This window comes from Pyrgilauda ruficollis, unplaced genomic scaffold, assembly GCF_017590135.1.
Source record: "Pyrgilauda ruficollis isolate IOZ18807 unplaced genomic scaffold, ASM1759013v1 scaffold45, whole genome shotgun sequence".
Taxonomy (NCBI): Eukaryota; Metazoa; Chordata; class Aves; order Passeriformes; family Passeridae; genus Pyrgilauda; species Pyrgilauda ruficollis.
In genome coordinates this window covers 283,007-310,853 of record NW_024526044.1, presented here as the reverse complement: position 1 = coordinate 310,853, position 27,847 = coordinate 283,007, and the positions used below count along the sequence as shown (strand labels likewise).

General features: G+C 49.4%; 1 protein-coding gene across 6 annotated transcripts in view; it reads right to left on the bottom strand.

Annotated features, from left to right (window-relative positions):
- KCNQ2 (potassium voltage-gated channel subfamily Q member 2) overlaps positions 1-27,818 on the bottom strand; it is a 64,415-nt gene extending 36,597 nt beyond the window's left edge. For all 6 annotated transcript variants that reach the window (XM_041478468.1, XM_041478467.1, XM_041478469.1 and 3 more), the window contains exons 1-5: positions 27,523-27,818; positions 4,746-4,836; positions 3,784-3,910; positions 2,129-2,304; positions 1,144-1,269 (exon numbers count right to left, since the gene is read on the bottom strand). In XM_041478468.1, the coding sequence (XP_041334402.1) occupies positions 1,144-1,269; positions 2,129-2,304; positions 3,784-3,910; positions 4,746-4,836; positions 27,523-27,818 (816 nt within the window). The remainder of the gene's footprint in view (positions 1-1,143; positions 1,270-2,128; positions 2,305-3,783; positions 3,911-4,745; positions 4,837-27,522) is intronic.
- Between the last annotated feature and the right edge of the window lie 29 nt (positions 27,819-27,847).

Here is a 27,847-nt window from a genome sequence, read left to right as displayed (position 1 = left end):
TGTGGCTAATCCTTACTGAAATGCAGAGTCGGAGCAAGGCTCTCTCCATAATCACTGCAAAGCTGGTTTACAATATTTTTGTAATTTCTATAGACAACAAGAAGCATTGGATACACTAAGGTAAACCAAGGGATGAGCTTCTGAACCTGAAATTTGGTTTGTCCCATCTCTCAGCATCTGCCCATATTGGATCCATGAGCTGGACTCTGATAAAAACTGTTTATTTTAATGAAGTTCAATTTTTTTCCTGAACTTCTCAATGGCAAAACAGTCTCAGAAGCAGAAGGGATAAATCTGCCCATGGTTCTCCCCAGACTGAGTTCTAATCTGGGCTGTCACTTTTCTTTAATTGTTTATTTTCTCGTTATGACAAATTGGGCTTTGTTTTTTATTTTTCTGTCATAACTAAGGGGCTTGAAAAGCAATTTACTGCCTCTTTCCCTTTGTTGGAATGGAGGAGCTGCTTGATCAGCTGATTCCTCCCCAAGCCTGTTATTGGGATTTGATCAGATAGGGGATTTTCATTACATGCTTTGTAATCAAGGCCAAACTAGTGATGGAGCAGAAGAACAATAATGCAAGAAGATTAGAATGTCATTAATTCTCTCTTTGTTAATCGGGTAATCCAATAATTCACATGCACACACACACACACAGAGCAAACAACAAGTACTGCCCTTTCAGCAGAAATGTGACAGGGAGTGCTTGCCCCACTGGAGCCTTTCTGCTACTTAGGCCTTATTAATTTTATGAAATTTATTCCAGGGTATTTGACAGCACCTTGCACAAGTGCAATTTAAATAATTAAAGGGCAGCAATACTTGTCAAAACAATGATCAAAGCGTCCCGTGGTGTGGGATCTCTCTCTGACCTGCCTCTGTCATGACAGAGCTCAATCCCACGAGTGGGAACACACCAGTCCTCAGCTCCCCTGCAGCTCCAGCCAATTCAGAAACGTGATCCCCTAACCATTTCTATGAGGTTTATGTAAAAAAAAGAGCTAAATGGAACAGCCTGAGGCCATTTAATAAAAATGTTAACTAAGCACTCTCTAAGTCGATACCTCACGTAAGTGATAGAAGATGGAGGGTTAATGGACATTTTATTTTAATAACCAGCAGCTGCTCTATGGAAATTACTTACCAGACCCCACCAGAGTGCATCTGCGTATGTATCAAAGTGCTCATTTTCTCCCTTCTCGGCCAAGTACACCAGGAAAGAGGCCAGGATGAGGCACAGGAAGCCAATATACCAGGCAGTAATCAGCTCCTGTGAGATCATTAAAAGAAAGAAGAGAATAATTGCAGCCCTAGTGTGCATCTCCAAACACTGAGTTTCTTGCTTGCTGCTGGATCTGAACTTGCCCTGCACTTGTTTAGGTTTTGGGGCTTTGGCTGGAGATCAGTGATGGCACTTTCTGTGATAGGACCATGGCTCTGCCAGGCCTGAATACCAAATCATCCAAACAAATGAAGAAGGGAGGGTTAAGAGCTCCATTATTGCAACAACTGGAACTGAGACTTTATAAACTCTGATAATTCCCCAGTTCACATAGGGAAGTGGAGTTGAAACTGAAATAGGAACCCCCAGATCTCTGGGGATTCTGCTTAGGGCAGGTCCAAACCACTAAAAGAGGAGCTGTGAAGTTGGGGTCTGGATGGACTATCTCCCAAATTTTAATTCAGAATTCACAGCAGTGATTCTTTTTGGATTAGATTAGTACAAGGATGGACAAAGGAGACACACAAATTTCCTGTGATTTTTACACAGTGCTGGAGAAGCTGGCTTTCTCTGGGGAAAAGAAAGTGAAAGAAGCAGGAGAAATGTTAAAATCATAAATACAGCATCAGGAAGCAAAAAACTAACAACAACCTCTTCCCGAACTGATGCCCTCACACCGGGGATTGGTTCCATGACTGGAATCTCTCTATCCCTTCCCTTCTTGACCGGTGGAGCACTCCATCAGGCCTTGTGTCTCTGCCTGTGCTGCTCCCCTGTGCTACCTACGGTGTCCTTCCAATCTCCCCAGGCCTGGCAGAACTTTGGGATGGAGAGCTGAACCAAAGCAGTGTCCGTGGTGGGGAGAACACGAAGAGCAGCTCCACGTCCTTGCCTGGGCCCTGCTCACCTTGCTGTGCGCGTAGACCACAGAGCCCAGGAGCTTCCAGGTGCCGCCGCGCCGGTCCATGCGGATCATGCGCAGGATCTGCAGGAACCTCAAACTCCTGAGTGCTGAGGTGGCAAAGACGTTCCCCTGGGACCCCGCTGCCAGCACGGCGATGGATGCGATCAGCACCATGATGTCTGTGGGAACACAGGGCAGGGAAAGGTGAGGAAGCACTGCCAGATCGGAAAACAGGCAACCCCTGGATGAAGGGAAGAAGGATGAGGAGGACTCCATGATATCAGAAGGCTAATTAATTACTTTATTATACTGTATTATTCTATCATATATTCCACTACATCTAAACTGAAACTGCACAAACACTCAACTGAACAAAATCTCGTGGCTGTCTCCTGACCAACAGCACATGCACTTGGCCCCGACTAATGGGGGAAAAAGGATGGTGGAGAGCATGCTCCAGAATCCAGGAGAAGCCCACGACCTCAGAAAAATGCAGCACTGAGCAGTCTGCGCCACTCGACAGAGAGCCCAGGCTGGAGAGATCATCAGATCTCTGCTTCTGTGTCTTCCCTCCTCCTCCCCAGTGTGCTGAGAGGTGCTGCACGTTGTAGTCATGAACTGGAGTTTTACACCTCCTCATATTGTGCTTGTTCCCCCACCACAGGACTGATCAACACCTCGCTGTCTCTCTACCACCAGTCTCCTGGACTCAACTCAGTTAATGCAGAGGGAAGAGCAGAGATGGGAATCACTGAACAGGAATAATTCTAGAGGATGACAAAAGGGGATTTCAGCTTTTTCCCTGGCTTTTTTCAGCTGGTTGCCTGTGTGTGCTGGGAGATCTGGTGCAGGCATGGTGTAAATCCTCCATCCCTTGACGCCACACGAGCTCTTTCCATCTCCACCTGAATATCCTGTGAATGCCCCCTTCCCTCTGAGATCTTGTCTCACCTTTCTCATGTGTCAAACCCAGTGAAGCCCTAATTACATAAACTTTCCTCTTCTCTGATTTGCTACACAAATTTTATAGGAGTGTTTTTCTGTGGAATAAACTGAAATCCTGCACATGACCATTGCCAGCTCCCAAAAGCAGCCTCCATAGTGAAGGGCATGGCCACTCTGTCCACTTCTAATCCCAGAAAATATCACTGCTGTGCCCAGATGGCCTCTCTCACAGGAGACTCGCTGAGTGCTTTACAAACAATAATTAATTAAGTCTCACAGCTCCCTTGTGAGGCAGCTCATCAGCACCAGGGAAGGCAAAGTGAGACACGGAGTCTCAATGACTTGGGAACAATTTGGTGTGGAGGCTGGACGCAGGATTGCAGGATTCCAGATTCCTGTGCTCAGCTTCTCCTGGCTCAACCCTGTTTCTGTGGCTGTGGACAGCTGTCAGTGACACTTGAGGTATGCAGGGCACTGGGATGGCTCCCAGGCCAGCAGAAAACAGGGAGAGCCCTGTGACAAATAACAAAAAGCATGGCCATGGATTAGGACATGGATTCTGCCTTTGGGGTTTTTTCCCCTTCTCAAGGTGAGCATGAAGCAGCTGAAATTTAACCCCCAAAACACATGCAAGACACTGGAGCACCACGCAAGCCAGTGCTTGGAATGGCCATCCCAGACTGGGGAATCTCACGCAGGCACTCAGCTCTTACCAATGACACAGAAAGGCTTGCGGGCAAATTTCAACCGTCCCCTCCAGCCCCGGTACCGGCAGCAGCAGCCGGCGGCCCAGATCCGCACAAAGTATTCCACCCCAAACACCACGATGGTGACAATTTCCTGCGAGGAGAAGGAGGACAGTGCCATTAATGGGGGAAAAAGGATGGTGGAGAGCGTGCTCCAGAATCCAGGAGAAACCCACGACCTTGGAAAAATGCAGCACTGAGCAGTCTGCACCACTCGACAGAGAGCCCAGGCTGGAGAGATCATCAGATCTCTGCTTCTGTGTCTTCCCTCCTCCTCCCCAGTGTGCTGAGAGGTGCTGCACGTTGTAGTCATGAACTGGAGTTTTACACCTCCTCATATTGTGCTTGTTCCCCCACCACAGGACTGATCAACACCTCGCTGTCTCTCTACCACCAGTCTCCTGGACTCAACTCAGTTAATGCAGAGGGAAGAGCAGAGATGGGAATCACTGAACAGGAATAATTCTAGAGGATGACAAAAGGGGATTTCAGCTTTTTCCCTGGCTTTTTTCAGCTGGTTGCCTGTGTGTGCTGGGAGATCTGGTGCAGGCATGGTGTAAATCCTCCATCCCTTGACGCCACACGAGCTCTTTCCATCTCCACCTGAATATCCTGTGAATGCCCCCTTCCCTCTGAGATCTTGTCTCACCTTTCTCATGTGTCAAACCCAGTGAAGCCCTAATTAGTCTGGAGCACCTTTTGATTTGATGTAGGGCAGGAATGGGGAAGAGGAAAACAGACAGAAGGAGAGGACATGGTGAATTCAGCAACCCCAGATTTTTAAAAATTTTTCCCATTCCTAACCCACAGGACTGAGTGGTCCCCTTCTCACAAGGGGCAGCTTAAATTCTTGCCTCAAACACCCCCTGTCTCAGGGTTTTTTGTGGTTTTGACCTTATTTTAATACCTCACTGTCAGCCCCCACTTACCAGGATGTAAAGAGCCCCTTCTGAGCTGTTCTGGTACTCATCAATGGTGGAAAAGACAGACAGCACCAGGCAGGAGAACACTAGTAGAAAACTAAAAAACACAAAAAGAGAAAAGGTCAGTCTTAATGGCGGTAAATTTTCATATTCATCCAATGAACTCAGAGAGCAATTTTGGATATATTTCTCTCTGAGTATTTAGTGCACAGCTGCTACACCAGCATGTAGAAAGGGTAAGTCAAGTGCCCAGTTTTGCTAACTGGAAGGGTTATGTGTGGATGGACCCACTGGACTATCCCCAGTTTGGCCAGTGCCAGTCCAGTTCCCCTTCCAGCTGGCTGCTCTGATCACTTCTGACATTTTTTTTCTCCTAGGAAGTGTCAGCTCTTTCAGCAACACACATCCAAAAGCACCCAAATGAGCAGGGGCATTTCTAACTGGGATAAGAGGGGAGCAGACTGGCTGAGGAGTGAGAGCATGGCCCGAGAGCATGGGCTCTACTTATGCATTTACATCCACAAAAACTCACACAGAAGTGGTGCTGCAATTCTTGCCAGAACAGGACACTTTTTGGGTGGATTTAATGTTCCTTTGTCAGGCAGGTACTCCACACCAACTCCCCGCTGCCTGGAAAGACTGGTGACTTTTTGGGTTTGCTGGAGCATCACTGGGAGGTGGGTGGTTGTTAGTCTGCTCTTCTGTGGCCAGACATGGAACAGAAGAGGGCTTTGATCCAGCTCAAGGGAGTGTGACTTTGGTGCTGCTGGCACTGGGGAGAGAGCTGGGCTGATCTCTGTCCCAGCTCTTCAGGGACAAAAGAAGCCTCATCCTGCCATAAGCTCTGGGGATACAACCTTGATATCAACTCAGCCTCCAATTTACCACAAAATCAGGGAGATGCTCAAACCCCAGCACTGACATCTCCATCCACGGGCAGCCTCCCAGGAGCAGCCTGGGCAGTGCCAGCCCAGCCTGTCACTCACTGCCTGCCCCCATCCAGGCTGCCCAGTGCTGGATGTTCTGATGCAAATCAAAGGGCACAGAATGAGTGACAGGAGCACGGCTCTCTTCTGACACTCAGCGCCTGAATCCGCAGCTGCTGAGGTGTCCTGGCATCTGCTCAAGGATGGAGGCTGCCACCCCTGCCCACTGCTTGCTCCAACAAAAGCAGGGAAATTAATTTACTCGGGATCGATTTACTAATACAATAAAGTAGGCCAGTGCAAGGAGAAACTAAAAGCTGCATTCTTTAAGAGCATTAAATAATTCATCTGTCTGACTTTGTCTCACATTCCTACAAACTGCATTGTGAATATTTATAAGGTTTGGTTCTGCTGGTGGGGTCTGTTGCTTTTTGGTGAATAAAGAAAAGGAGTTTCACACCACCAGGTCGTGCTTGTGGCTTTGCAGTGACCATTAATGTCACAGTAACAAGTAAAAATAGGGAGATTTGCAATATTTATTCAAACCACAGGCTGAAACGTGGTGGTGAGGAAGAGACTTCTCTCTGAAGGAGGCGAGGGACCTTCAGAGCCATCTCAGCCAAGGCTGAGCTTTATCAAGCCACAAGATGAATCCAGCATCAAGGAGATAATTGCCTGATTTCTCACTGCAAATTTCTCCTCCTCACACCAGATTTGGTGTGCAGACACTTGAAACAGCCACAGGAGAGTAAGAAAACCTCACTTGCAATCCCACTCACGATGTCACTGATGTCACTCAATGCCTTGTCCAGGTCCCATTTCAATATCTTTTCTCTCCAAGCTGGTCTCTTAAAACCCTTGCCATAAACAATCCCACCGCAACCTGCCCTGCAGTCAGATGGGCTCCATCCATCCATCCATCCATCCATCCATCCATCCATCCATCCATCCCAACATCCTCCACACTGCTGGGGCCATGCCCTGGGAGCTGGAGGAGGGCCCCACTGCTGCCCACACCGTGGCAGGGGGAGCAGAATCCCACACTCCAGAGCTGCAACTAGGTTGCTGCACTCCTGGAATGGCCCAGATTTTGCTGCAAGCTTCTGTGCTGAAGTGAGAAACAAATGAATAATCAATGAGAGAAGAAAGAGGGAAAACAAACCAACAACAAAATAACTATAATGGAAAGGGATCAAGGGAAAAGAGAATTCTGCATTTTCTGATTAAAGAAGTAGAATGTGAGCTGTATTTACTTTTGTGACCAAACATCACTGTAAAGTGCCTGAGGGAGGGCCAAAAGCAAAATGCCAATATCAGAGCAGGCTTGCACACTGTGTTTGCTCAGTTGATCACCTTGGATGGATCCAGAATAAAGCCAGTATCAACTCATGAGTCCTCGCAGGGACACACACCACAAAAAATAAAAGAGGACTCCTGTATGTTAAGCTGACAGATATTGATGGGAGAGGGGGGGGAAAAAGGAATAGAAATTGCTTTATCACTTCAAATCCCAAGGATGGATTGTGAAATCCGTGGTTATGGGGAGGCTGGGGCAGCTCCAGGTGCTGCAGGAGCAGTTGGACACCTGGGTGCTGCTTCTCCCCCTTCCAGCACATCCCTGCAGCCTCATCCCCAGCCTTTCTGTGCTCCTCAGCTCCCCAGGGCCAGCTCAGAGCTGCTGCAATTTCCACTCTGGGCTCCCCAGGGCTTCCATTGCCAGGGAGACCTGATGCAGATGAGGCTGGCAGGGCCAGCATTAATTACAGCTCTGCCGAGCACAGGAGGCAGCAGGCAATGCACCAGCTTCTCCAGCAGAGCATGGGAGATCCATGGCCAAATCCCACAGGGACAAAACCTGCCCTGGCTCAGTCCCAACAGGTAAGGGATCTCCCTGTCCCAGCCAGCAGGTAAGGAGCAGTCCTGCCAGCAAGGGATGCAGGATCAGCACAGGATGAGCTGCACACGCATCCCAAAATAGCTCCAGGGTGATGCAGCTCCTGTGTGGCCCACCAGCCTCTGGGGAGCTGGAAAAGGAGACTCAGAGAATGGCACCTTTCTGCAAGGAAACTGCATTTGGGGGGTTGAGGTCTGTGTGGCTCCTGGGAGGCTTTGAGGGATCTGCAGAGGAGTGGAAGAGGGAAGCTGAGAGGTACGTGCACATCAGGGCATGTATCCTCTGAGCTGGACTCTGCTTTAATTCCACCTAATCTACCCAGACAGATCAGGAAAGGGCTTCAGATAATAATGGATAGCTAAGGAAAGGGAAACAAGCCAATAAATAGTGTAGCAGTTGGGGTGAATCTAATTTTTAAAGCTACCTATCTAATGGAAGTAAATTACGTCTGCAGCCTGACTCTGGGAAATGTTAGTTTGCAATAAGGAACATTAATTAGGTCCCATCTAATGATTTTTACATTAAAGATGCCAATTCTGCTTGGAACATTGGAGAAGACAATATCCTCCTCCTGAGCACACAGGTCCTGCCTGATGCCTGGCTGGAGTCAGCACCCAGCATCCCCAAAACTCAGGACAGGTTCAGGGTGGTTTGGGACCACTGTGTCCTCTCCAGAGTGACAGGAAGGAGAAATCTGTCTCCTGTTGGAAAAGGACCTCATTGGATTTTCTCACCCACCTCTCATTCCTGCAGGCCCCCAGCACCTTCTGCTGCTCTGGCATCCCCCACACCTGTTGCTGAGACCTTCAAGCTCAGCCAAGACTCAGCTGTACAAATCTGACTGCTGCTAATACCAGTAAATCCAAAGACCTCCAAAGTCTGACTTTACATCCAAAGGTTATGTTGACTTAAAACACCCGTGCAAGCTTCTTATTACAGTTTTTAAATCCCAGCACAAAATCTGCATATCCAGGTTTCATATCCACTGTGCTTCAGGTTAGCAACAGAAAAAGGAATGACTGAACTCCCCCTTGGAAATAAAAATACTTAAAATGCATGAAACATGAAAGTTGTACTTCTCTTTTTTATTTTTCTTCCTCAGTGAAAGCACATGATGGAATCATCATAAAGCTCCTCAGGTTAATCATCTAATTTGCCTTCCAAAAGAAACCCCCTTGGAATCTACATGCCCATTTACATAAGAATTTTAAAAGGCCTCTAAATTTATTCCTGAAATACTCCTATTCAAATAACATTCAGAAATGTTGGGGTTCCTCTGATGGAGCACCACTAATTAGCAGCTGGGTTCCTGGATGTGATGGAGATGGATACAACACAAGGAGGTGACAGAAGCTTGTAAGAAACCACTGTGCTTGTTGCCCACTTTGATGGCTTTCCCTGGAACTGGAAAATTGGAATGATTTGTTTAATTAGAAGGGGCAAAGCTGGAAAGGAAGGAGTATTTCACTACAGGCATTCAAGAGCTGCACAATAAAAAACAACTTAAAACATTTAAAACACTTGAAAATTACTTTGGGGACGTAAACAAGGCATTGATAATTGTGCTAAAACAAAACTGACATGCTTATGTGCAATCCCAGTAAATCCATTTGCTGTGGGCTCTGTAAAACCCTGCAGTTCAAGTACCTAAAACTTTGATGTAAATCAAAGGCCAGGAAAATACAGAAATGACAATAAGTGAAGGTGAAAGGGCATCCACAGCAAAGAGGAACAGAGATTGGCAAATGCCTTTTAGTGCTCAGAGAGCCTCAAAATCAGAATGGGAGTATTTGCAGCTCAATTTAAACCTCCATTGAGTCAGAAGCAAAATGCTGAGAAAGCCATGACTTTTCCAGGGATAAAAACTTTGTTGTATGGCACCTACCCTTAGCCAGGAGTATCCATCATCTTTATTCATGTAAGCAATCCTGCTGTGACTTGCAACCTGGCTGCTCATTTCCAAGGCTGAATAGAAGCCTAAATACCTCACTCCGGGTTCCCACATCACTTGGTCTCAGCCAAAATCATCTCCCAAGGCAAAATCTGTCACTAGAAGAACTGGAAATAGAAGTGGAGACTCCTGCGTTTTGGTGCTGTGCCTTAATAAATGCTCTCCTTCCCAAAAATAACTCCTGAAGGCATCTCAGTCCCCTCAGGTTTGGCCATGCCCAGCCCCATCCTCTGTGCTGGAATTTTGCTCCTTGGATGATCCTGGAGGATCCCTGAGCATCCATGTGGGTAGGAAACCTTGTTTGTGATGAGCACAGTGGCTGACTCCAAGGCAGGGAATGTCATGGTTTATAAACTTTTTAATAAATCACTATCAAAGGCCTGTCTGGGACAACATTTACAGCTCCTGTGCATTCTCAGTGCACTCAGGTGATGCCTGAGCAGCCTTGATAAGAACCCCTTGCTTGTACAAAGCCATAAAGGGCACTGAAGACTGTGGGGTGAACTGTGGAATGGTTTGGGTTGAAAAGGACCTTAAAGATCACCTAATTCCAAGTCCCTGCCTTGGGACTGACACCTTCCACTGGAGCAGGTGGTCTGAATGGAGCCCTGGAGCATCTCCAGAGGACCAAAGCAGCGTTCCAGGGAAGGCTGTGGTGTGCACAATGAGACTTTAAATGCTGTGCTGGGAGGTGAGAATTCATTAGGCTACAGAGAAACGGCTCTCAGAGATCCATGTTAAGGGCTGGCCCTGGGATGGGAAGGAAAATTATAGAATGATTTAGGCTGAAAAAAACCTCCAGGATCTTTGAGTCCAACCCTTCCCCAGCACTGCCAAGGCCACTAAACCATGTCCCCAAGTGCCACATCCACACACCTGTGAAATCCCCCTGTAAGAGCATGGCAAAGTGGCACAACCAAGTCACAAGAAAACCTCTTTCCCTGCCTCCCTCCTATTAAGGAAGCATATTTCTCAGAAATAAAAGCAGGATTTAGGAAATTTTTCCTTCAATATCCACCACTTCTGAAATCAGTTTCCACTCCAAAAGCTCCTCCAGCCTTTTGCCCTTGCTTGTAACAGGAGTGCCAGAGTCCTGACCCAAACACATAGGCTGCAGGAATTTGAGCTGAAATTGGGTTTCGATGAAATAATTTGTCCTAAGTCCAGCAAAGGATTGTGTATCCTCACACTTAGGAGCAAGAGTGAGCTTAAGAGCTTTTCTGGATTGAAGCCTCAAAGAACAAAAGCTGTCTGGAAATGCCAGGGAATGGAGATCAAGATCTGAACCCTTACAGTGGGAAAAGGAGTTAAATGTAAGGAATTGCTTGGGTTTTTTACAGGCTGGCTCTAATCATTTAACTCAGGCTGAATAAAAGCCTTATTAATAATAATGACTGCATGCAAAGTTCTAGCTCCAATGTTCTGCTTTGTCCTCACTCAGAATGAATCACTTGGAAATGCTTGTCTGCGTATTCTCCTCGCCCTGCACACGCAGCCTCAGAGGAGCCAGATGTCTGGAGGAAAACCCAAAGTATTAATCAAGCCTGTGCACCTGCCAGAAGAGTCTGTTCCTGCTGGGATCCAGCTCTGCTGGGCTGAGGCTTTCTTTCAAAAAATTTGGTGGGGAGAAATATATTCATGCAGCTGCAGAAATGGTTCATGGGAGAGAATCCTAAAGCCCACAGTGCAATTACAGTGCATTGGGAGGTAAATTAAGAGTATAAAATATTGGACATTTAAGTAATTCTTAAAATGTCTGTGCAGGCATTTATTCAGATCATGTTCATTGATTTTAATGTGAGGGAAAGTTGCTGTCTCATGCAATACCCACATTATTCAGATTGAAATCTGAGCACTGTCTCTCTTTCATCCCACAGGGTATTCCCCCAAAAGAGCCTCTGCTTCCTCCCCACCCTGGAGAAATCACTGCTAGTGAGCACAGGAATACAAACCTTCCTGATCCAACCTTTATCCCTATTTGAAGATCAAGTTATTTCTGTTTCTTAAGCCTTGCTTTTCTGCAACACCTCAAGAAAAATAAATTTCAGAAGCCAAGGAAATGCTGCATGGCTGGAGCAGGCAGGAATTAAAATTCTTCTTGCTGAAGTCAAACTCCTCTGACTGACCTGGGCAAGTCACTCGATCTGAGGTGAGCTCTAGAACTGGGTTAAAAGAAAGCTGTCCCTATAAAATGTAATGCCACATCTCATCTAAACATTCCTCGAGGGAATGTGGTATACAAAAATAGGCTCTGGTCTAATTGCAGATAGGAAGATTGTCTCCAATCGGGCTGGTTCCTGCAGCACACAGGAATAGTAGCTGGTTTTTCAAAGGTCTGTCCCAGAAGCAGCGATTCAGCTGGAGCCCGAGGTTTCCTGCCCACAAAGGATGAGCTCCATCCTCCTGAGCTTCTGCAGGTTCCCTTCCCCATCTCTGCCTTGGCACTAGTTCTACAGCACCACGAATTTCAGCACCTCAAAACCAAAACTCCTTGCTGAGAGCATCCTTAGGGAGCTGCTGCCACAGGGGCTCAGCGGCTCTCAGGAGCCACCTGAACTGTCCAGACCCACAGAAGGCAACTAAATGGCTCCAAATCCTTGTGCTGCCTTTAAAAACCTCTGTTTCCCCACGGGGGAGGCCCTTGGCTTGTGCTCCTGTAAAAGCAGGACCCCACAGCTGCTGCTCTTGGGCTCCCTCCCAGCTAAGAGTGAAGGAGAATGGATGAGATACTGGCAATGCTGGAGGCACTCAGACGCCCAGTCACTTCCCAGGCCTCATCCCCAGCTTCATTCCTTGATCATCAGAAGACAAGGATGTGGTTTCTGAGAACAAGAGGCTAATGGATAACACCAAAGTGTAAAATGCAAGGATTACCAAAGCCCTGCTAATTTCATTTGTTCATTTGTTTGTTTAATTAACAGAGTCTTGGGAAAAATAAGGAAATGTTTACAAACTGTCCATATAAAATGTAAGAGTTGGTAATTTCAACATCTGTTTAATTTTACCTCTCTTGTCCCAGGTAGTGAGCAGGAGCTCACAGGCAAGGTGCAAAAGAATTGGCTTACAGCCTTCTGATTTCAGTCCCCAAAATATTATGACTCCCAACCTGGGTAAAAAAAAAATGTAACCTGAGGAATAACAGAAATTCCACAATAATTTGGATTGACATTCCCTCTCACCCACTCCAGCACAAATCAGGAATAACCCCCTAAAAGCCAAGGGGGCTGCACTGCCACAGAAGAGGCTCCAGCTCAGCTGAGTCCAAACCCTGCAACGCCCAAGAGACACCTGAGTTTGGCAAAGACAATGCAGGATTAGGTCCAACAAACTGAAATAAAGGTCCAGTGATAGTTTTGGAGTTCTGCATCCCCTCCCCACGTTGGTAGGACATCATGGTCCTCCACAGCAGGGGTGGCAGAACACAGCCCTGGTGTTTCCATGCCTGTGAAGCTGCTCCTGTCAGCATGGGGACATTTTTTCCAGGAGCAGCATCTGGGCCATGCAGACAGGCAGCCCAGAGGAGCTGCCCAGGGTGAAGGGACACAAAACAAACTTGGATCTTTGGAGAGCTCAGCATTTAGAAGACAGTGCTCTTTAGCCCTAAAAAATTGCTGAACCAGCCCAGTTATGCCGCAGGGAGATGAGAACACCACACCAGCTGCCAGTCAATCCCTGCTCAACTTCACCACTAACAGAACTATTTTGAGTCTCCCAAAACTGCAACTCTGAATTCAAAAGTCCTTTTCCACCTTTTCCTCTCCGTCAGCAAAGTTTCTCTGAGCAGCAGGCAGATTTGTGCTCCCCAGGAGCCATGGGGACATCATCCTGCCACCACCCGCATGGGCACCTCCTTGGCTCAGGGCAGCTCGTGACAGCTGCACAGACAGTGCCAGCTCTGCCAGGGCACAGCCTCTCTCACAGCCTCTCTGGGGCACATTAATCCCCAGCACCAAAGGAAAATTAATCACTTCTGTCACCTCTCACTTCTTCTCTGGCAAAACCCAGATTCTGCAGGTGGATGGCCAGGTGTGGATGGGAGCAGGAGAGGACGGCTCACACACTGAGAACCTTTTGCAGAGGGAGAGGCTGCCCAGAGAGCTGAACCCTGCAGAAAGGGGAGGAAAGCCATGGGCCTGCCACAGGAAATCAAGGCAAGCTCAGTTAATGAGGGAGCCTCGTTTGAACTGGGCAGCTTTGGGAGCCTGCTGCAAGCAGGCCTGGGGTTGAGAGCCAGCACATGCAGGTCAGGGCTTTTGTGCTCACCTGGATACCTGCAAAAAAGGTGACATTACCTCACTTCCCCAAAATCTCCATCAGTGGAAGAGGGGAGGAATGATGCATGTCCCCCCCAGCTGTCCCTGCAATGCAGCAGCTCACAGGTCAGCACAACCTCTCCACTTCAGGGGAGGCTACATTACCCAGCCAGCTCCCAAACCCCACACCCGTCCCTCACTGCTGCTCATTGCTATGAACCACCCAGACATGGGCCGATGGGAATCAGGCTCAGACAGCACCAACCAGGTGGTGACCAAACCTCTGTGGATCCCCTGACAACGGATGAGCCTCACACAAATGCTCTGTCTGGCTGCCTCCCTGTCTCTACCGAAAATCTGGACCTGCTGGCTGATTTTCATCAAGTTTGCTACAGTGATGGGCAGCAGTGAGGATAAGAACCTCTTCCCCCATTTTTGCCCCTCAAAGGAGGCTGCCACATGAGCTCCATGGGGCTGGCACACACCAGCCAGCCTGGGAAAGCCACGAGCTCCCAGAAAGCAGTTCCCCCACGTTCCCCCGCACAGCAAATGACAGGTTTGTTCCCTCTACTTATTTCCCTGTGCCAGTAAACACAACAATAAATAGCAAGCTGCAGGAGGCAGATGATTGTGTGGTGAAAGGTGGAAAACATCTAAAAATGATTTAAAGCAGGGAGGAGAATAGGAAGAGAGGTCTGTGGATTATAATCTCTGAGGAGGAGGAGCTGCTTGGCTGGGGAAAAGCAGCAGAGGCAAGGAAGGTTTTCCTTCCCACCCTCCATCTCCTTGCTCTGGGTGATGCTCAGGTCTTCTGTGCAGGTCCCTGTTTGCAAAGGTCCCCAAACCAGCCCTGGCATGGGACCCCAGCAGTCCCAGCCCTGGGACAGGAGCAGGGGCAGCACTGCAGGGGCTGGACCCTTTAGAAACTCCTAAGGAACAGGGACACATGGCATGGACACAGTAAAGCTGGAGAGAGATTATCTAGCTGCCATTTCAACACGCTGGTAAATCAAAGTCGATGGAAGCCATATGCTCTGCTGGGAAGCATCCATCTCGTTGCCAGGGAAACATCCTTCCCGTTTAAAATGGCAGGCAAAGGCTTGCAAAAACCTGCTTTTAACCCCCTTTTCTCAGGCATGATCCAAGTCCCCCAGCAGCTCCCCCAGCCCTGCGGCATCGCTGTACTGCTGCCTGGGAGAGCTGCTGCAGCTTAGCCTGGGAACAGGAGAAGGAGATGGTGCTGCTCCCCTGGGCTCCAGAGGAAATCAGAGACAGCCTGGCAGCAGTGAGATCCCACATCAAATTCCCAGCTTGCTCCCAAGGCAGCTTCCACAGCTCATTCTCTGGAAAAACAGGGAATCTCCCGCCTGGGTCACATCCAGCAGCTCCACTCGGGGATGCTGCAGGTGCCTGGTGCAGGCACACACAGATGTGCCCAGCTGTGGGGCAAGACCCTGCTGCAGCAAGGGAATGACCAACAGCAGGACCACGGCTGGGTTTGTGCTGCTCAAACCATCTCTTGCAGAGCTGCAGGTACCACCCATTCCTTCCAGGCAGCGAGCACGGATCTGACCTTGGGAATTACAGCAAACTGCAGCCAGGACTGCAGGCTCCAGGAGCCACAGGAAACCAGCACTGAGCTCAGCAGCTGCCTGGGTCTGCAGCTGGCCCTGGGTCTCCTCTCTGCATCCGCACCTTCTCTAAGCTAGAGGTACAGTCCTGGGTCTAACACAGCCAGGCTGGTTTGCCAGGGCCACTGTCATCTGCAGGGGGAGGTGATGGCGATGTGGGAACAGCACTTCCAGAGCACAATTTATAACCTGGCACCGTGGAAGTCACAGTATTTGGAGTCACAGCATCCTCAGCCTGCTGCTGAACCAAAGCAGGAGCAGCTCCATGCTGGTTGTGTAACCTGGCCTCTCAGGACTTTCCCCATAATTAGAGGGCCTTTCCCTGCAGTCCCATGGGAGCCATATGCTGCACTCGTGAAAGGATGCTCAGAGCTCAGCTTCCTCTCCAGCAGATATTTTCAGTCTTCCCTAGAAACAGCAAAGAGCAAGAGGAAGCAGGAAGGAGGGGGAAAAGAAAGTTTAATTAATCTTCATTTAATTTCTGCTGTCTTTTAGCAAATGGAAAATAAGTGAGCAAGCCCATCAGGCCTGTGCCTGATGCTGCTGCCCTGGGCTCATCCAGATGGGATGTACATCCCACCAGGCCACTGCAGCCAGCAGGGAATGCCATCACAGGGTCAGGCTTGACTCCAGCCACTCTTCCCAACACCCCAACACGTTCCACAGGGATGTGGCTGCAGGGTAGATGCATTTCCCCAGAAACAGATGGGGAGGCAATTCATTACCTTCATGAATTGCTCTGTGATTTTCAATGGCCATCACCTCCCAGAGGGGAAAGAGCAAGGCCAGAGAGGACTGAACTCCTCTTGGAGGTTCAGTCTGTCTATCTACAGCAGGCTGGGGTTTGGGCAGGTGCTCTCTGCCAAACACACACCCACAAAAGGTTGTCTGCAAAGAGGGGAACCAAAAATGGCAGGTTTGATGGAGGTGCTCCCCAGGTGCCCAAGTTCTTGCACATGGATGGGCCAAGTCCAGGCTAGATCAAGCCCTGAATTATTAGTAGGTCTCCTAAATTTGGCTATTCCAAATCTTGGGTGGAGACCCAAGGTTGGGATATGCTCCACACAGTTGTAGATGTTTACATCCCCACCACCTGGTAAAAACAGTAAGAGAGAAACAACTTTACAGTCCTATTTATTTGTTTTATTCAGACACTTCCATTACCTTTTCCTACGCTTATAACCCAAATTTAAAACCAAGTTTGATGCCTGCATGGTGTTATCTGAACTGACAGAGGACAGGATTAGGTTAGATATTAGGAAGAAATTCTTCCCTGTGAGGGTGGGCAGGCCCTGGCACAGGTTGCCCAGAGCAGCTGTGGCTGGAAGTGTCCAAGGCCAGGTTGGACAGGGCTTGGAGCAACCTGGGATAGTGGAAGGTGTCCCTGCCCATGGCAGGGGGGGGTGGCACAAGAGGAGCTTTAAGATCTCTTCTAATGCAATGCTATGATTCTATTCATCCCATTAATCTGCTGATTCTCACAGCAAGCCCCAGCAGCTCTCTCTGTGTCATTTAATGTGAGTTGAGGTGCTCCCACCACCCACAACTGCCTTGGCAGAGGGAGGGTGCAGCCTCTGGGTCTGGAGGGGCAGCTTAGAGAAAGTTTCAAATGACATAATTACATCTGTTTTCTGTTGCAGAAAAGAAAAACATCATCAGCTACAAAAGGTCAGTGCAGAAATTCTTCCTATCCCTCATTAGCTGGCACGATAAGCAAAAAGCTGCTAATTAAGAATAGCATTAAAAACATCAAGATGTTAAAAGAAGAAAACGTGGAGAAGAAAAATTCAATGCAAAATTCTGGTAAATTATGAAGAGTTCAGAAAATTCTCCTTCTCTCTAAGACTTTTCCCTTCCTTACAGGAATAGCCATAACTAAGAAAAAGACCATGACAGAGATGTGCATCCCCTGCCCACAAGAACGAAACCAGAGATCACATTTACCAAGTTTCTTTAGTGCTGATACGGATTAAATGCTCCGTTCCCTCAGGCTGTGGAGACATAGCCCTCATGAAGTGCCAGCAATTGAGTTCAAGACATAATGACATGAGGACTTGTCCCTCTGGCTCAGGGTGATGCTTAATTGGGTGTGAAGTCAGCTTTTGGATGAGCACTGCCATTAGCAGGCTGGCTTCTGGGCAGGTCCCAGAGAGGTGCTACTCCTTCCCCCCCAAATTCATTGCAGGGCAGCTTTCTGCAGGCATGGGGTGTGTCTGGAAAGGCCCTTCCTGGGGAAAAGGACACAACAAAATTCCTGCACTGGCAGCGTCTCAGAGGAGCCCACCCACGTTTGCCCATGGCTCCTCCAGTCCCTGCTGTGATACCAACAGAGACCTACAGCCACTCAACACCTCATCTCTTCTAAATAATGAAACCCCCACTAATCAAAAACCCAGCAGGATCAGCAGAGAAACCTCTGGGAAAAAAAAAAAAAAAAAAAAAAAGGTACAAATCCCACCTCCCGCTCAGCCATGAGCCACTGGAGAGCAAGATCTGCTCCTGGACAAGGACATGCAGCACGCTCAGGTCCCCAGGAGCTGTCCCAGCAGCTCCACACCCCGAGATGGACAAACATCCCATGCAAGCTCCTACCCATGCTCCAAACAGCCAGGAGAGATGGGATCAGCAGCACGGACCTCCCAAAGGATGGAGCCAGTTTGAGGGTTGGTTTTGTTGCTCATTCAAGCCTGGAGTCTTTATATAGTGTCAGGGCAGGATCCAAAAGCGGAAGAGAGACACCCACTCCCAGGGAGTGTAACACACACACTGAAATAAATAGCTCCCTGCCTAAGGGGATGACTCAGGAATCTCACCAGTCCTTAAAGCACAAATCGTTGCTAATAAACCCCAGGAAGCTTGGAGGAAGGCCTAGCAAGAGGTCAACTGGGCAAGACTTGGCATTTCCATCCTTGCCAGGCATAAAGGAAGAGGAAGGACGAATAACCACTCAAAAATAACAATGTCCAACATTGAGGCAATGGTCACACCAGCCTAAGCCCTTCCTGCAGTCTACCTGCCTCAAGAGCACTGAGTAGTCCTTGTTACTGGGGAGAGGTTCTGTTTTCCACTGCCCCTCCTGGAAGCACTCAGGCTGAATCACCATATGGCTTGAAGTGGCAGGAGGAAAGAGAGCCTCACTCCAGCTGTTTGTCCAGCTATAATATACAGATATTTATATTTACCTATTTTGCTCTCCTCTTGAGTGAAAGATGGTGTGCTCTTACATCCCTTACTACATTCTTCAGATCAGTTAACGAACCTCTCAGCAAGCACAAACCAAATTAATGGCCACTCTGAGACACTGAGTTGAGCACAAGCCCATAAACATGCAGGAGAACATCTCCCAGAGCTGTCATTTCACTGCCACATGTAACACCCCAACAGGAGAAAGCCGATAAGACCCATTCACAGCCCTCTCTGTGCTGCATCTGTAAGGAACAGTGAGATCACAGCAAACTGTCCCTCTGTGGGTGATCCTGTCATTGGGAAGGTGCCACCTTCATCCTCCCAGCCCAGCATCAGCCCTGCTGAGCTTCTCAGGCTGCCCAAAGCCAACCCCACCTTCCTTTGCAAACCCAAGGAGCACAGACAGAAACCAAAGCACCAATCCAAAAGCAAATCAGGTGACAGGAAATGCTGTTAAAAAGAAAAGTGGAGCAAAGAGAGCATTTCCCAGCAGTGCCCCAACAACTGTTTTATGCCTTTTCTGTGTCTTGGATGCTCAGTACACCAAGTCTTCCAGCAGGGACTGGCTCTTTTTGATTTGATGGGCAGAAGATAAGCTGTAGACTTTTACTCCCCTTGGGGTGCTTGCACACTGCTGTAATTTTAATAGAATATTCTCCCTTTCTATTCACTTTAACTATTCTTTGACTGATTTTTTTTTCTTTTTCCTTTGTACCCCACATTAGTTTTTTCCACCACACCAAATCTGCAAGAAACAGACACAGCAGGTGCCCAGACACAAAAGCTGCTCCCCTCACACAGGAGACACACGAGGTCCACAAGCCACCCTTGAGCCAGGATTTCTGATAGCTTATTTTTTTCCTGGGCATCATGATAACTTCATGGAGAGTGACAGGCTGGCTGTGGAAGCTGCGTTAGGAGTGCCTGCCTTGCTGTGCTCATCCCTTGCAGTGCGTGACAGCAGCTCTGCTGCCACCCCAGCCCTAATTTGCTCCCACACTGTCACCTCCCCAGGGCTGGCAGAGCTCTAAACGAGAGAGCAGAACTGCCAGGCAGATCAGGGTTTGTTTACAAATGAGGAATTTGTGAATGCTTGGGAAAGACCCTCCGGAAGGCAAAATCTGTCCTGAAGAGAGCAAGCACCAGCCACGATGGGCTGCCAGGAAGTTCAGACAGCAGTTCCCTCCTAACTCAGTGATTCCCTCTGCCTTTGCCTGTCCTCTTGTTTCTTTTCCCTGTTCCACCGTCCCGGGGGTGGCAGTAGGAAAAGGAGGATCTCTGGATGAAGATGGCAACTGGGCACTTCAGTCTGAAACACAACTAGAGCTGCTTGGGAACTACAACCGGTGTCAACAAGGCTTGGTGGATTCTGGTTTTTCCCAGTCTTGCCTGCAGATCACAAGAGTCGATCAGGGCTTGCTACAAAGATTCCTTTCTCAGAACCACTTCTCAAAGGTGGATCTCAGATCCAGGTCACCCCGTTTCAATGTGGATCAGCCTCATCTCTCCCCTTCACCATACCTGCTGGGGTGTCCACAGTGCAGTTCTCCCTCTGAGCACCCCAGCTCCCACAGGCTGTGCCAGGCGGTGGGAGATGCCTCCTCTCACTCCTGTTTTTCAGTTTAAAATCATGCCAGGCTCTGTCTTCTCTCCTCCTTGCCTGCACTGGTCCCACCCAGCTCTCACAAAGGTCTGCAAGAGAAGTCAGGCTCCCTCTGCCATCAACAGAGAGCCATGGGCACCTCCAGAAGGCAAACCTGCCCAGCTAACCCTGCACTGAGGCTGCAGTGGGATTTCCACAAGGAATCCACTATGTGTCTGAGCATCACCAAATTCACAATGAAAGCTCACTGCACCTTAAACATCTGGACATTATAGATCCCAAGACAAATCAAGTGACTACTCAGTCACAAGGGCTTGCACCCAGCCACCCCAGTGACTCTGATGTAGCTTTAAATCACCTCCCTACAGCAGCAAGAGTGAGAGGTGAGAAGATTCCAGAGGTCTCCTTGCTGCCTCTCTTGGAAAAGGCAGCTCTTTGACATCCAATCCACTCAAAAAAAAAATCACCTTATGGATGCTTACCAACACCAAAATTTTTCCACACATCTAAAAAGCACATTAAAAGGCTGGAGTGATGCCGAAGAGAGAGCAGAGAGTTCTGCAGGAGCTCTCTGCCTTCCCTCATTGACTGGCAGCTGTACAGCCAAGATGCCCCAAGGCTGTAACGAAGCAGCTCTTGCCATCCCAGCCAGTGCCTGCTGCGAGATACTCCCCATCCAACGCCACAGTAATTATTTCAGTGCCTCACAATAAATGCCCAGGACGCCCCCAAGACACCTCTGCTGCCAGTGTCACAGGAGGCTGAGTTTGCAGCTTGCCCAGGAAAAGGCCACGAGAGCCATGTGGGGAGCCGAGGTCACCACAGCTTCAGGGAGTGAGAAAGCTCCCACAACGTGCTCATCACACAGATTGCTCTCAGTGGAAAACAAAATTTACATTGAAATGTCTACCCTTGCAGTCCTGGTGGAATCATCTTTCATCACAGGTGCTGTCAGAACAGCCCAAATCTTTTTGTCTTGCAACCTGATTAGGAGCCATTTAAAGGTATGGTGGAGGAGGACCCTGCACCCCCTGTCCTTCTGCACTACCTGGTTGTGCCATTTTGTTCACTCGTCAAGTACATCTAAATACACTCTAAATGCATTCTAAATACATTCATGAAACTCAGTCCAGACCACCACAACAATCTGGTTTTGCAAAGCGGTTCCTTTTGGACCATCAGGGGTGAAAAATCATTGCACTACTCTAAAGAAATGCGTGTCTCAGTGCTGGAGACTCCTCTCTTTGATGTGCAGGGGCACCACACCAACAGGGACAGGCCATTAATCCTCTGTAGGAACCACTCCCCACCCTTCTCAGCTCTACCATATCTGTTCCACAGGAGATTACATGGCAGGAAAAGGGACTGGCATATCTCCCTGTCACCACAATTTAAAGAACAATCTGTTCCTCAGGAACTAAGAAACCAGTGAGCATTTGGGCTACCTTAAAAAGGGTTATGCAGGGCTAAGTGTTTGCTGCTTAACTCCCAGAAGCCAAACACTAAATTTACAGGTTTTTTATCCTTGTGAGCACCACTGATGCCTGGCAAACCCTGTGCTCTGCTCACCTAGGCACAGTGTCTCACCCTGCCACCCCTTCCTTGTGCTGCAATGCAAAAAAAAAAAAAAAAACAAAAAAAAAATCAAGAAACCTGATTTTTGTAACTATATCTATTTGAGCTATGCCCATCTTCCCTTGAGTACAGAATTTTGGGCTCGCATTTTGGGTTATTCCTTCTTTAATACATCAAACCACAGCAAGACTCATCTGGTTGAGGTGTTTTGCAGCACAAAAAGGAGGTCACCCAGGGGATCAGCTTGTTTTTCATTTCCTTAATGTCAGTGTGGGGTGAATATGATGGCTGGAACGTGACACATTAAAGCGACTGAAATCAGGTTGCTCCCACCAAGCTCTGACTAAGCAGCTGGAGAGGAGCTCGTGAGGCATCCCACCAGGAAGGTCCCCTGCTCCCTGGGGTGGACACTGTTATGAATAAAAAGTTACCTATTTTTTTTTAAGGTTGCAGAGTTAAAACAAGTTGGACCAGTTGCTGCTAAGTTAGCTTCATTGTGGAGAGTTCTTCAATTACCTGTTAGTGGTTGGTGATTAGCCATTGTCCCCCTGGTGCTTGCCAGGGAGTGACACCCTGCAGGTACCAGGAGACGGTGTGACCTCAGAGCTAGTATGCAGATCAGAATGCATTTCACTGAATTTTGTAACTTTCCAGGAAAAAAACCCTAAAAACAACGAGCCAACATAGAATTAAAAGACCTAAGTGATGTCTAAGGATGAGGAACGTAGTCCAGTACCTTCTAAGATCCTTTTTACTTCTCACCCTCACCTGAAAAGATGTTAACTAGAGAGAGGACCCGAAATGTTAAACTGAAAAGGCGGGAATCTCCTAATCTCCCATGAGGATGGAATCCCCAGCTCTTCCTGCAGACCAGTGGACACAGCTGCATCATCATCATCATCATCATCCTCCTCCTCCATGCCACTCCTGGGAGCGACTGCGGCATGGGCGCGACCCGCCGGTTTCTCCCCACCTGAGATGATTCTTTTTAAAAAAGGCATCAAAAAGGAGAAAGATCTCCTGCCCATTTATTTCAGACACCACCCCTCAGCTCAGGGCAGAAGCTCTGGAGGTCAGAGCCCAGCAGGTCCATGAAGCTCAGCACCTGCAGGAGATCTGCACTGGCCCCTTCATCCCGCTCAGCCTGGAGGTGGGCAGGGGAACCCAGGAGGGGTCCCTGCACGTCACTGGTGGATGGGCTGGGTTGGGTGGCATCGTACCTGCCCCAACAACCCTGTCTGAGGGTGAGGGCTTGCCATGAACCACTCCTCAGGGTCTGGGGATGGACAATCGAGACTGTCAGTCAACATTCACCCCAAATTCCGGTGTAACAGATTATCTGGGAATGGATCTATGTGAAATAACCATCAGCTCTGAGTGAAAGAAGTCACAAAAGAGGCCACTTCTGCAAAGAGAAACCCTGGAACTCCAGGGAAGCACCTCATCCACTCTCTGTGCTCCCCTGTGCCAGCCATGGCCATGCCAGGATGCAGGCAGGGCACTGGAGACAGAGGTGGCTTGCCTGGGTGAAAAGGGAGTAACAAATGGGATAGGGATGGCACAAGGAAATTTGAATGGAATTAGACAGGGAGGAAATGTTCCTCTTTATTATAATTTAAGTCCATGCACTTGCTTAATTAACTAAATGTATGGTGCACAGTATGCAGATGAAAAATGCACCCAAACTATTTTTAACACAGTTAAAGAGATGCATTAGGGTTGTAAATTCTAAGTAGGAAACACAAGAATTATGTTGGTTCCTGAGCACACAGCTTTAAAAGTGCCTGAACCCAGGCTGTTTTCTTGCCACTGGTCCAAATGCAGCCCCTTCTTCAGCTCAGGGACCAAAGCTGAGCAGCTCACCCAGGGATCAGCAAATGTGTCTCCAGACACCTCAGACCATGGGGGAGCCCAGTGTGAGCACCTTGCTTAGGCTGGCACAGTGATCCCTCCTGAAATAAGATGGCAGATAGGGACAAAAAATCACTTTCAAGTATTAAACCCTTCCTGTGCACATGACAGGTGACAGAAACCAAGTCAAAAGCACTAGAAGGAAAAAAAAAAAAATCATTCAGAGTAATAAAATGGAAAACTTTTAGGAGCCAAATGCCTACCTGTACAAAGAACTAGATTGAGGTCTAAGTGCTGCTGCACCCCTCAAAAAGCCTGACCTGCTATTTAGACACAGCTCAACTTTTCAAGTTTCAGCTCAACCTTGAACAGAACGAAGCCATGTGCTGCAATGTGAAGGATCTGTCACAAAAAAAAAAAAAAAAAAAAAAAAAAAAAAAAAAAAAGAAGGTGGGAAGAAATAGAAAAGAAAGGTATTGAGAGAAATATTAGGAGAAGGTGAGAATTAAAGAATTAAAGGAGGCTCAGACTTCTGGGAGCCAGAGAGCACCTCTAGCTACACTCAAAAATGGGGCCCACCAGGCTCAGCTGTCCATGGGGTTATGCAAAATATATATTATATATCATATATATCATACACACAGCTCCCAAGAGCAGGTCACCCAGTTGTATCAGTGTAGGAAGAGCTATTAAGTACAAAAATGAATCATAACACAGAAATATAAAATCCTGCTTTTGCTCACAGAGGTAACGCTCTGCTTTTAGAGAGGCAACATCTGAGATGAGACCAGGGCTGGGGGAGTGAGAGATTCCCTGGTTTGAATTTCCCTGATTTCTTATGCATGAAATGGTGAGAAAGGGAATGATAGACAGCAGGAAGAGGTGGGGAATGAAATCAGATGGATTGGATCTAGGATGCAGCACTGGAAATAAATGCAACCTGCACAGGCTTCTCCAGGCAGAGCATCAATGCAGAATCCCATGCAGAACCAGCCTGGGCCTCTGCAGGCAGGAATTTAGCAGAGGTACTTACCCAGAGGCACCTCTCATATTTATTAAAACATCTCCGTGCTGGAAGAGTCCCAATAGTTTTTGTCTTGGCTTTGGGTGCAGGGAGCTGCCTGAGCAGCCCTGGAGCAGCTCCGTGCCTGCAAAGGCAGCTGGGGCTGCAAGCATCTCTGTGAGATAAAATCCAGCCTTGCAGCATCACAAACTCACTCACACTGGAAATAAATCTTCATGCAAGGAAGTCCCTGTGAGCAGCAGGAGCGGGGATATTGGGGTGCTGGCACTAGAGAGGGCTGACTGAAGCCAGGACAGTGGCAGGACAGGGCACCCTCATCCACAGCCTGATTCAGGACTCCCATTCCTGCAGGATGGGGGCTAAAGGTGCTTTTGTGCTCCAGGCTTTGTCACAAAATGAGGTTTGGGGCACAATGGGTCAGAGGGACCCCAACAGCACAGGCAGGGCACTGCACTGGCCTTTGGCACATGGCAATGGCTCCAGCCCTTCCATACAAACTTTGTGACCTTGAGGCAGGCTTGTCATCCTCCCACACCTTTGAATAAGCTTTTCATCTGTCCTGTCTGTCTGCATTACTGACTTCCAGTTACAAAACCCATTCCAACACTCCCAGACCTGGCACAGGCCATGCCAGGCTCACCCGGGCAGCAAGGGGGGATAACTGAGGCATGAGCTTATCCTGGCAGCTTTGTGTGAAGGTTCCCATATCCTTCAGCTCTTCCAGAGCTGTAACGGCAAACTGCCAAGTCTAGACCTGTCCTGGGTACAGTACAGAAAACTGGAGTCTATAGAACTTCCCAATACACTGTAAAAAAAGGATGATATCACCAACTCTTCACAGACATTGGTGCAATTACCACTTCAGCCCTGGATTCAGCCTCCATTTCCCAGCAGGTGCGTGAGGGATGGGGGCAGATGCTGGTTTTACAGGCTCCCTGTGGTGCCACAGCAGATACAAGTGGAGTCACAAGCCCAGAACAAACGCAGCTGCTTGGGCTGGGGGGATGCAGCTACGTGGTGAGAGCCAAGGGGCACTAGGAGCAGCCTGGCACGGGGAACAGGGCAGTTTGGGGTGACCCTGCTCCTGCCCTGGGAGCACTCCTGGCTGCCCAAGCAAATGCCACTGCAGAGAGGCAAACAGGTCAGAAGTTAAGCCAGAGCAGCTGAAGAAGCCAAAGATGTTTGTAAAGCCCTTACAGCCAGAGCTACCCCTGCTGTTTGTCATTTGGCGTTCAGCCCCTTCCATCCCCGTCACTGCCACCCCAGTGTCCCCCAGCTGGGGTCTCACGTGTATTTAACAGAACCTTGCACACAACATCCCACCCTCAGTGCACACACAGGCAATAACCCAGCTGCCAGCATGAACACTCGGCCCCTCCACACCGTTCTGGAAGATTTTGCGACACAAACCACCCACAACTCCAGAGGATGGGCAGGAGCATGAAAGGTGCTCAGGATGCCCAGTGCTGGACTTCACACTCCTCCTGGTAGCTGCAGCTGAGCTCCACAGATGCTCTCACTTCTCCTCTCCCATTTCCCTGGGGAGAGGAGCTTCTCCAAGGACCCCAGCTCGCTGCAGCGCTTGGCAAACCTCCCCCTTCCACCCAGCAAGGATCTCCCCTCTCCCACCGGTCCCACCAACACCTCCAAGGAAGGCCTTAATGTACAAAATGGCTGAGGAGCAGAAAGCACATCCCAACTCCTTATCTTACAGCAGCATAAGAGCAAAAGGATGGAGGGGGGGAAAAAAACCAGAAAAGGCCCCAAAAATCCTTTTGCCGTGGCTGACAGAGGCTCTGGCCATGAGGAAAAACACAAAAACAAAACAAAAAAAGCATTGGCACCAAGGGTACATGAACCTCAGCCTGAGCCCAGGCCTGCAGAAGAGCCCGGTGGGACTGTGGAAAGTCCCAGAGGGAAGGGAGTTGCAGTAACACCGAGATTTATCTTGACCCTCCCTTTGCAATCCTGGGAACAACGGGAAGTCATCTGCACTCCTATGCAGCAATGCTTCAGAGATTCAGGGAATCCTTCTGCCAAACGCGGGTCAGCTGGGCCATTTCTGCCCAAAACCCGGGTACCCGAGGGAGATGAGCACCCAGGGATGCTCCTTTGTTTACCGCTCGGCTGTACAGGCAAGGAGCCCCAGACACTGATTAGCATTTCTTTCTAGACACATCTCCCATTCAGACGCTTCCCACCGGGGACAAGAAATACCTCCAGAACCCTGAGCAGAGCCCCGGCCCCAAACCGACTGCAGCCACCCAGCAGGCAAAGATGGGGCCGGGGAGGGAAGGATGCTGGGGGGTGGGGGGGAGGAGAGACGGTGCCTGAGCAGAGCTTTTTGTTCCTGTGCTCACAGCATTGCTATGGTGATTTCAAGCAAGACGGAGGAACAGTCGCTACCCATCACTCCCGCTGCACCGACCGCATGAGCAGCCCCTTCCCCCGCAAGCAGGAGCGGGCAGGGGGAGACAGGGGCTCGGTGCAGCTCACCTCTCCTAGGAGCCACCCCCCAGCTCTGCAGGGGCAGCTTCTCCCCCCCGCCCCCTTCCCCGGATGGCCATCACCGCCCCGTCCCCGGGCACCGCCTGGGCTGGGGCGAGGGATGCGGGATGCGGGATGCAGCGGCGGCCCGGCCGGGCGGCCCGACTGATCTCGGGGAGGATGTGGGGGAGCGGCTCAGCCTCCGCCCCCCGCAGCATCCCCCGGGGCTCCCCAGCCAGCCCTGGCACCCGGCATCCCTTCCCCGCACCCGCTCTGCAGCTGGAGCATCCCTCCTCTCCGGCGGATTTTGGGGGCTCGGCGGGTGGAGGAGGGCACCCCGACCCGGGGTGGGGGGGGGGGGGGGTTTCTGCCATCAGCTTTGCCCCCCACCCTTTTACTCACACGTATGCGTGGTAAATGAAAGCCCATCCCCGCGGTCTCTCCAGCACATTGTAGAGGAAATTCTGCAGCTTGCGGTAAAAAGCATTTCTTTTGGGGGGCTTCCCGCTGCCCGACACCCCGGAGCGGGGCTTGCTGAGGATGCTGCCCCGCTTGGAGCTCTCAGAACCGGCGATGAGGAGCGCTCCGTCCCGGCTGGAGTCCGGGGCGCCCGGGTCCAGCCCCACGAAGCCCACCTTGAGCTTCTTCTCCGCGGCGGGCCCCGGGTAGACGCCTCCGTTGCGGGATTTCTGCACCATGGTGGCGGCGGGGGGCGGCGGGGCCGGGG